Source organism: Gavia stellata, chromosome 13, assembly GCF_030936135.1.
Source record: "Gavia stellata isolate bGavSte3 chromosome 13, bGavSte3.hap2, whole genome shotgun sequence".
Taxonomy (NCBI): Eukaryota; Metazoa; Chordata; class Aves; order Gaviiformes; family Gaviidae; genus Gavia; species Gavia stellata.
Window position 1 is genome coordinate 15,943,695 of NC_082606.1, and position 9,629 is coordinate 15,953,323.

At 63.3% G+C, this 9,629-nt stretch overlaps 1 protein-coding gene across 1 annotated transcript; it reads left to right on the plus strand.

Moving 5' to 3' along the window:
* Positions 1 to 3,406: 3,406 nt before the first annotated feature.
* On the plus strand, positions 3,407 to 7,784 carry HAPLN3 (hyaluronan and proteoglycan link protein 3). Its single transcript, XM_059824027.1, has 5 exons — positions 3,407 to 3,426; positions 4,990 to 5,149; positions 5,442 to 5,813; positions 6,948 to 7,250; positions 7,447 to 7,784. Exons 2-5 carry the CDS (start codon positions 5,023 to 5,025, stop codon positions 7,725 to 7,727), a joined length of 1,083 nt encoding a protein of 360 aa, XP_059680010.1. The 5' UTR covers positions 3,407 to 3,426; positions 4,990 to 5,022; the 3' UTR covers positions 7,728 to 7,784.
* Positions 7,785 to 9,629: the final 1,845 nt, after the last annotated feature.

Genomic DNA, 9,629 nt, shown 5'->3' on the forward strand with positions numbered 1-9,629 from the left:
TTGGAGCAAAACTGGCTCTTGCACCCTGGTGCGCTCCCAGGGCTGGAGGCAGCTGTGGGTTTTGCCAGGGCTGCCTGCGGGGATGCTCCCAGCAGAGCCCCCCTGGGCAGGGTGGGGGGACGGATGCTGCTGGAGCAGGATCCCCCTGCATCAAGGATGGGGTCCCTGGTAGGGAAGGGGTATGGATGAAGAGGACAGAGGAGCTGTGCTCTTCTCCAGAGTCTTCTGCCACACTGGGCAGGGACCCCTGAGGCTGCCACAAATGGCCCAGGGCCAACTGCATCCCACCACAGCTCTCCATCCCTGCAGCTCTGGACAACATCCATGCACCTTCCCGCTGCCAGCATTGCCCTGCTCGGCCATGCATCCCCTCCCCAGGCCCTGCCTGCGGGAGGTGGGCTCCTGCCTGGCCCTGTGGGTGCCAGCCCTGGGCACCAGAGGGGCTGGGGGACTGCTTACAGAGACGGGGCTGAATTCATTGTGGCTGTGGCTGCTTGGTGACAAATAGCAGCCACAGCTCGAGCCAGGGATGGGGGGGGACAGTCGGCCCAGTTCATGTCCAAGCATGCCACCCTTATCGCCGGGAAGCTGGGGCAGAGATAAGAGCAGCTTGCTCTGAGTCCAGCCAAGACAGCCCCGAGCCCAGGGCACGGCAGAGGCTCCATGGGGAGGGTGATGGCAGTAGATGCCATGTGTCAGAGCGGGGGACACATCCTGAGCGCCTGGCTGCCGCTTCCCCCTGCCCGTTGCCACCCCCCAGGCGAATCCTGCTGACGGATGCTGAGCCCTTTCCCAGCTCTGCGGTATTTCCTTCCTCCTCCAGAGCCCCAGGACGGGGGTGTTGGTGAGGGCCAGGGTGCCCTCCACGCCATGCACAGCCCCTCATGGCTTGTCCTGGTCCCTCGTATGCTCTTCCTGGACGCGGCTGGGTTGCTGGGGCGGCAGGAAGGCTGGGATGGCCGGCACGCTGCGGCCGCGGCACCCCGCTGCCTGCTGACTCGGCTGCCGGAGCTGCCAGCTGCCCGCGAGCCAGTTCCTCAGGAAGCAGCCGTCGGGGAGAGCATCCTCTCGCCTCCACCCGGAAAGCCAGCACAGGTCACAGCCTCCTCCATCCCACCAGGAACGTGGGTTTTCCTCCCCAGTTTGAGCCTTGGGCAACAGGTTCCTGCTGGAACTGTCCCGCGCAAGCGGCATTTCAGGGAGAAATCTCTCCGGTGGGGCCACGGTGGAGCTGTCAGCTGCTGGCTTTGAGGTGGGGAAGACAGGGATGACATTTTTATGGCTCCTGTTCAACCAAAAGCTCAGCCAGCCCTAAACATGTGCCCTAAGCACGTGCTCCTGGGTCAGAGCTACCCTGAAACGCACAGTCCCACCCAGGGTCCCCCTTGGGGAGCAGAAAATAAATCTGGGATCATCCCTGAAGCTCCAAAAATAGGGTGAGAGGTGTGAGGGAGCAAAGGGGATTCCTCCTTCCTCAGGGGGCTGCTGGTGGCTGGATCCTTCCCCATGCCGCCTGCTCCCCAGGAGGAGGTGGAGGGCATTGGTGGCCACATCCAGATGAGCTGTGGTCGAACATGAGCCATGAGCTGTTGCTGAAAAGAGGTGCACAAAAAGCATCCCTCTCCCCTTCCCCGCTGCCGACCAGCGCAGGCAGCACAGGGTACCATGTGGCTTGTTCCTTGGCTCTGGAACAATGGAGCGGCCACGCCAAGGAGCAGCATGCCCCGACAGGGCTGTCTGTCTGCACGGCTGGGGGGTGGAGGGAACCATCCTGATCGCCGGCTTACTGGGACACAGACAACTTGGGCAAGCAACTGCAGGGGGGCACCGGTGGTCAGGATGCAGCTGGGATGCAGCTGGGATGCCATGCCACCACCTCCTCCGGCCATGGGGCAGGGCTGGGGGGACCACGGACCCTCAGCCAGGATGCAGGCAGTGCAGCGGCCGCGTGCCGCCACGCTGGGAGATGTAATCGCCCCTCCATTGTGGGCTGCGGAGCAGCCTGCTCCGGGCAGGCAAGCAGGCAGCGTGCCGGGCCGTCACGCTCCTGTGTCCCTGGGCAGCCCGGCCCCACTGTGCCCCTCCTTGGGGAGGGCTGGTGGGCCCTGATGGGTGGGTGTGCAGGGAAAAGGACAGCAAGGAAAAGCAGTGCCTCCAGACCCCGGGTCCCGCAGCCATCCCCGGCTGGGGCTTCCCATGGGGGACGGGGGCTGCGGGGCTGGCGCTGGAGGCAGATAACGCTGTTTCCGTGCTGGCTGCTCCCTATCAGTGTGGTGGCGGCGGGCAGACAAGATCGCACCGCGAGCGCGCCGTGCCGGGGGCTCTTGGGAAGGGGTCCTGGCCCCCTTCACCCCACAGACAGCCCCAGGGCAGTTTATTTTTGCACGAGTTGTTTTCTTTCCGGCTTGACGCCGTCCCGTGCGGCGGCAAGAGCTGGACCGGGGCCCCCGTGCCTCATTTCCTTGCCATAAAACAACAAAGTGGGGGGTGAAGTGGCGCGCCAGGCCAGGGCTGTGGGTCGCCGGGTCAGGGCACATGCCGATCCGTGGTTCCTCTGTGTGCTCGGTCCCTTTGGCCACTCCCGGACTGGCATCCCCCAGCTGTGCCACCACAGCGCTGCCCTTCCAGAGGGCCAGAACCGGGGCTCTCACAGCTGGGCTGCATGTCCGTGTGCCAGCGGGAGCTGGCATGGAGGGCATCACTCAAGTCTAGGAATGATGCCCCCTCAGATGGGTGCAACCAGGCACCCCAAAGCTTTTGCCCTGGTTTCTGTGCCTCTGCTTTGTCCCCGCAGCCCCAAGCGGACCCCTGAAGAGGCTGCACCCTATGGCTCGGCTGTCTCCCGAGGACCCGGCAGCAGGCAGGTGCTGCCTGCACATCCTGGGCGCAGCCCACCCCACGCCACAGCCCACCTCTCCCGAGCTGCTCGTGCCCACCGGTGCTCCTGCCACGTGCATGCTCGGCACCACCATTACCTGGGGAACGCAGCCAGTCCCCTCGGTGGGACATGGGACAAGGGGTAGCTCTTCTCCCCCAGCGCTGTGGCTTCACTGAGGCTTTGTAAGGGGCATCACGGGGTCCCACCAGACCCATGGGGCACGCTGCTCCCCGCTGCTCTCCCCTTCAAGCCGGGGGCAATGCTGGCAGCTGGCACATCACAGATGAGGTGTGCGGGCAGCGTGCGGGCAGCGTGCAGGCATCGTGCAGGCGCACACCGAGGCTGTCGCCCAGGCACGGTGGGCATGCGGGAGGCCGGGGGCACCCACCCCAGCTCCGGGCTGCAAGCAGGGGGTTGGGAAAGGCGTGTGTTTCCCTTTAAGAGGCAGGCCCTGGAGCTGCTTCCTCTCAGCCCTGCAAGAGCCCTAAACACAGTGCATCTGCCTGCAGCCTGCCTGCACGCCTGCCTGCAGCCTGCCCGCAACCAGTGTGAGTAGGGCTTGGCCCCGGGGCTGGGGAGGGCTGGCACCGCGGGGTGGTGGGCACCCTGCTTGCCGTGGAGGGCAGGGAGGGGTGGCATCACCATGGAGGGCGATGGGCATCACCACGGAAGGTGCCCATCATCACTACGGTGGGTGCTGCAGCACGATGCTTACTGGCATTACGGTTGGGCGCCCCGCCATGTCACCGCAACGCTGGGCTCTGGGGGGTGGCTAGGCATCGGGGGCACTGGGGGGCCAGGGCTTGTGCCGCCCAAACCAAGGTGCAAAGCTGCCGGTGCCTCGAGCCTGCCCTGCCGCGCGCGGGCAGCACGTGGCACCATGCCTGCGGGCTCCGGTGCCTGCCGTGCCGCGCACCGCTGCTGCCCGCCGCCCGGGGCTGTGCTGGCCATCGAGCGGGGGCACCCCGTGCCCTCCAGCACCGGCTCCGCAGACCCTGGTGGGTGGCAAGCGTGGGCTGCACCCCACGGGAAGGTGAGCGGTGGCACCGACAGCAGAGGAGAGCCCGGGAGCGAGCAATGCATGGTAAGAGCAGCCGGTTGCACGGCCCCGTCGGTGGAGACCACCACCGCACCCTGTATCAGACCCTGTCGGGGGTGAGCACCCACTCCCCCACAGCCCCCTGGCCTGGGGCACCTTTGCAGGCACTTGTAAACCTTGTCCAAGCAGGGGGCACAGATGTCAGGTCCCCCCCAGAGCTGGAGGGGGGCTGCTGGAGGCTTGCTGGGTGCCGGGCCCCCTCTGCCGGCTCCGGGACAGCTCGCAAGCCAGCAAATACTGCTGCGAGCTGCCCTGGGTGAGCCCCATGCAGGGGACCCTTGGGTGCCTGGGGCACCCATAGCTCGGGGCAGTGTGGGTCTCCAGTGCTCTGGGGCAGCCAGGCTTCCCCCCACCCAGGGGACGTGCTTCGGGAGCAAAACGTGTTGCATGGGGTCAGCGCCAGCTGCGTCTGTGGTGCAAAACGGCAGCCCTGGGTGGGAGCTGGGGGTCCTCGGCCATGCCGGCGGGGTGCCACAGGGCTTTGTCGGGTGCTGGGGCAGCAGAGGCAGCCCCGAGCTCTCTCCTCCCCTCTTCAGCTGGGTTGCACGCTTGGCTGCTTCTGTAAACTGAGCTTGCGGCTTACAGCGGGGGCTGGCCACTTCTCTCCCCCCGCACCCCCTACGTGATGTTTTCCCAGTGCTCCCTGTTCAAAGGATGCCCTGAGATCCCATTTCCCCCAGCTGCCCTGTCCTCGCTTGCTCTCAGCTCCCCGCTCCATGCCGGCTGCTCCACAAGCCCCCACGGGCGGCAGTGGCGAATGCAGCGGTGCACGGTGTGACCCCCGTGGCACACAGCAGGATGAGAACAGAGGGCCCTGGTTGTGGGGCAGGTCTGGGGGCACAGCTCTGGTTGCCTGTGCCCTCCCCTGCGGGCAGGTGAACCACTCTGCAGGCTGTTCCCACCCCTCTAACTTGCATCCCTGCGATGGGGTTTGCCTGCCACCGTGTGCCAGGCAGAGCTGGGGCCCTCCTGCTTATTTTGGGGTGTTACCACAGCCCTTTCCCCTCGGCAGCCCGGGCTCAGGGTTCGGCCTCGCTCCCCAGCCATGCTGCTGCTGCCGCTGCTCCTGGAGGCCACCCTGCTGCGGCTGGCCAGTGGCTCCCACCACCCCTTCTACAACGGCTTCTACTACAATCACATCATGAACGACAAGGGCAACGGGCAGGAAAAAGGTATATTGGGGATTGGCAGGGCTGGCGGAAATGGGGGATGGCAGGTCAGCGCAAGGGGTTGAAGTCCCCTCCTGCCTCCAGGATGGGGCTGGAATGCATCTCTTGAGGGGGATGTGGGGCCCAGAGGAGCAGGTGGGGGTGCTCCAGGGATGCTCTGGGGATGCTTGTGGGATGCTCAGGCAGAAGAGGAGGTGGCTGGAGGGAGGGAGCAGAGCAGCTGCAGAGAGGTTTGGGGATGCTGCCCAGCCCTGGATCCCAAACTGCCTATCATGCCTTCCCTCCCTGTCCCCAGATGCTTACTTCAATGGGGCCAAGCTGGTGGTGGAGACCCCCAAAGACCCTGTCTACAGCTCCAACGGTGCCAACGTCACCCTGCCATGCCACTACCGCTACGAGCCCGACCTGGAGGCCAAGCGCAAGATCCGCATCAAGTGGTCCAAGCTGCGGGACGACTACAGCAAGGAGCAGGACGTGTTGGTGGCGATCGGCAAGACCTACATGGCCTTCGGGGACTTCCGGGGCCGAGCTCACCTCCGCCACGTGGGCCGGCGTGAGGCCTCGCTGGTCGTCAGCGACGTGCGCTTGCAGGATGATGGCAAATACCGCTGCGAGGTCATTGATGGGCTGGAGGATGAGAGCGACGTGGTGGACCTCCGGCTGCAAGGTGGGGGCACAGTGGGGACCGTGTGAACTGCTGCACCAAGCCAGTGAGCCTGGCCTTCCCGTGGCACCCCCTCCTTGGGGGAGGTGGCAAGGCAGAGGGGTCGGGGAGCCCAGTCATGGGCAGAAAGAGGCTGGGATGCTTGGTGTGATGGGGTGGTGGCTTGGGGCTGTCTGACTGTGTGGTCTCAGCAGAGAGGCTGGGTGGTCTCCTCAGTGCTCAGGTGAGCCCGGAGCAGTCTGCCCAGCCGGGATGCTTGGGGTGCTACTGTGGAGTCAGAGTTGGGGGTGACCTCATGGCTGCAGCATTTCTTGCCTCTGCCCACCCATCTTCCCGCTGTGCTGTATCATGTGCAGCCGCGCCCTCTCCCCAGCTGTGGGTGTCCCCATGCATCTTGTGACGAACCTTGGTGACTCGTCCAACCCCTTTTGCTCACTTGCCACGAGGGACCTGACTCAGCCCTGGATCCAGTGCCAAGCTGAGAGCTGGGGAAACGTCCCCCTTGCTGTGCCCCTGCCCACCCCCTCAGCCCCCGTGGCCTCCCTCCCCGGTGGCTTGTCCCCAGCAGTCCCTGTGACTGTGGTCCGTGGTGGTGCACATGTTCCCGTGGTCCATCCATCCCTATGTTGGTGGTCCATGTGTCCTGGGGTCATGGTCCATATGTCCCCCTGATGCTGGTCCTTGTGTCCCTGTTCCTGTAGCCTGTGCATCCCCATGACGATGGTCTCTCCATCCCCACAGCGGTGGTCCATGCCTCCCTGGGACCACAGTCTGTGTGTCCCCAGGACCGTAGTCCCTACGTCCATGTGGTGGTGGTCCCTGCATCCCTGTTATTGTAGCCTGTGCATCCCTGCATGTGCTGGTGCTGTCCCCACGAGGGTGGTCTATGTGTCCCCAGGACCGAGCCCCTGTGTCCCTGTGCCACCAGATGTCGCTGGCAACTCACTGCTGGTGGCTGCACGCCTGGAGCAGCCCTGTCCCTGCCCGCCTGAGCCTGGGGCTGTGCCACCCTGGGGGGGTCCCTGTCCCAGAACCTGAATTTGGGATGGGTTGGGGATGCCTGAGGCTCCTGGCGGGGCTGGGCTCGGGGCAGGTGGGCTGCCCGCGGAGCCAGCTGAGCGCCCCGTCTGCCCCCAGGCGTCGTGTTCCCCTACCAGCCTCCCCGTGGGCAGTACAGGCTCAACTTCCACGAAGCCGAGCGAGCATGCCAGGAGCAGGGTGCCATCCTCGCCACCTTCAACCAGCTCTTCCAGGCCTGGAGCGAGGGGCTGGACTGGTGCAACGCAGGCTGGCTGGCCGATGGCACCGTGCAGTACCCCATCCGCCTGCCCCGCAAGCCTTGCGGCGGGCTGCACCTCGCCCCCGGCATCCGCAGCTATGGCCCGCGCCACCGGCACCTGCACCGCTTTGATGCCTTCTGCTTCTCCTCCACGCTCAGAGGTGGGTGCCGGGCCAGGGGCTGGGTGGGAGGGAACCTGGGGAAGGTGCTGTGCCCGATCAGTGGCATCCCATGTCCTCCTTAGGGCACAGGGCTCAGCCGGGCGGGGATGCTTCAGGCAGGGGTGCTCCAGATGGGGATGCTCTGGATGATGCTCAGCACTGATGCTCCCCTCTCGTGCTCCCCTCTCCCTCCTAGGAGAGGTTTTCTACCTGGACCACCCGGCTGGGATGACGCTGGAGGAGGCCAAGCAGAGCTGCCAGGATGCGGGGGCTGAGATCGCCCAGGTGGGGCAGCTCTACTCTGCCTGGAAGTTCCTGGGGCTGGACCGTTGCGATGCTGGCTGGCTGGCGGATGGCAGTGTCCGCTACCCCATTGCCAAGCCCCGGGCCAACTGTGGCCCCATGGAGCCTGGTGTCCGCAGCTTTGGCTTCCCAAGCAAGGGCAGGTTTGGGGTCTTTTGCTACAAGGAGCGATAAGGAGCTGGGAGGGCTCCTTCTTGGCCGGAGGATGTTTCCAGCCTGACGGTGACCGGCGTCTGGTGTTTCCCAGGGCTGTTTTGGAGCTGACTGGGGGGAGGCGGGGTGGGGGAGAGGCTTCTTTTTGTTTCATTTTGTTTCCTTCCTTTATATTTTCCACGTCTTGCTGAGCAGCCGGCACATGCAGCTGCTCGGGGCGGCTCCCAGCTGGGGCAGCATGGGACCGTACCCAGCATGGGGTGCACACGAGGACGGTCCCCACAACAGTGGGGCTGGCGGTGTGCAGGCTGCTGCCACCCTGCTTGGCCCCTTCCCGCGGTGGCAGCAGGACACCAACACCTGCCTGCCCTTCCAGGATGGTCCTGCTCCGGAGCTTGTGGGGTGGGAGACAGGGGAGGCTGGATTCGGCCAGAGGCAAAGAGTGGGTGTCTCCATTGCATCCCAGCCCCTCTTCCAGCCCCATCCCACTCAAGGATGCCGTTGTGCCTGTCCCTGTGGGAGTGCCAGTGCCTTATCTCCATGTGCCCCTTGCCCGGACTCCACTTGAACTCTGGTGCCTTCTTTGAGCGTTTGGTTATGAACAGATGTATTTTCCTGGACCTCTTATAATAAATCGGTGGAGAAAACCCTGGAGCAACATGGCTGTGTCCCCATCTCTGTCCCAGCATGAGAGAGGGGTCTACCACAGAGAGAGGATTTGGGGATCCCTGGCTGGACACCCGGCACTGTCTCATCATGTCATCACCTCCAGCTCAGCCTTGTGCCCGCCCTGAGTTCCTGCAAGGGAGCTCATTAATGAGTGTTAATTAACCCCCCGGGTGTCAGGACTGGAAGCTGGAGAGTGAAGCATTTGCTGCTGGTGATGGATTTTAGACGTGTTTTAGGCATGTGGGTTAACCCCCTCCTGGGGCGGGAGCTGAATGGGGGGTGATGTCCTACCCCAGGGTCCTTCTTTGGTTGGGGCTTGGGAATCATAGAATAGTTTGGGTTAGAAGGGACCTTTGAAGGTCACCTAGTCCCCACACCTCTGTTGTCCCCAGGGCTGCACCCTTTGCACCCAGCTGGGGCTGAGCCGGTCCTGTGTAGCTTGGAGCACCCTGTTTGGGATCCCCTCCTTCCCCGCTGCCTCGCCATGGGGGAGCCCCCCAGCCCACACAGACACTCCCCTTTCCCCAAAAAACAACACCAACAAAGCGCCCGTTCCGATTTCACTCTCTTTATTATTTATCATTCTTTCAAAATAGGATATGTTCAAAAATATAAATAGGTGCAGGGAACGCTGGTGCCCCGCACGGTCCCCTGGAAAGAGCATGTCGTCCCGGGACGGGCGCTGCGCTGCGGGGGGGCGGCGGGGAAGCAGAGAGGGGCCGCAGCCCCCGGGTCCCGGGTCTCAGCATCCTCTCGCCTCCCTCCTCCTGCAGCTCCTTCCACCGCAGCCCCCCAGCCCTCCCCACCCGCCCCAACGCGCTGCAGCAGTAGGAGGATTCTGGAAAAAAAAATAAAATAAAACCCCAAAAGGTGCTGTTCACCCCGGAGATTAAATAACAGAAATAATTACATTGTTTGTGGATAAAATCAGGAAAAAATAATCATCTTTATTATTTAACTTAACCCCCTGCCCTCTGCAAACCCACCCCCCTCCCTGTCCCCGAAGGCACGAAGATAATTGGAACCGGACGGTTAGTAAAAATGCTGAGATCTAATTCGCTTTGCTTTGGTGCTTGGAAAAACATTAATTTTTTTTTATATATATACACAAAGGTGGGTTTGTCTTTAATATAATCTGGTTTTCCTTATATGACAAAAAAGCAACAAGAAGAAGAAGAAATCGACTCTGTTAATATAACTGTTCTGTTAAAAATCTCTCTTTCTCTCTCGCTTTCCCCCTCGGTCTCTCTCGCC

Bases quoted from the DNA above. Each gene is read 5' to 3' on its own strand.
- HAPLN3 (XM_059824027.1), top strand. From the start codon at position 5,023: ATGCTGCTGCTGCCGCTGCTCCTGGAGGCCACCCTGCTGCGGCTGGCC. The intron at 5,150-5,441 runs GTATATTGGGGA...CCCTGTCCCCAG, and splicing joins GGGCAACGGGCAGGAAAAAG to ATGCTTACTTCAATGGGGCC. The intron at 5,814-6,947 runs GTGGGGGCACAG...GTCTGCCCCCAG, and splicing joins GGTGGACCTCCGGCTGCAAG to GCGTCGTGTTCCCCTACCAG.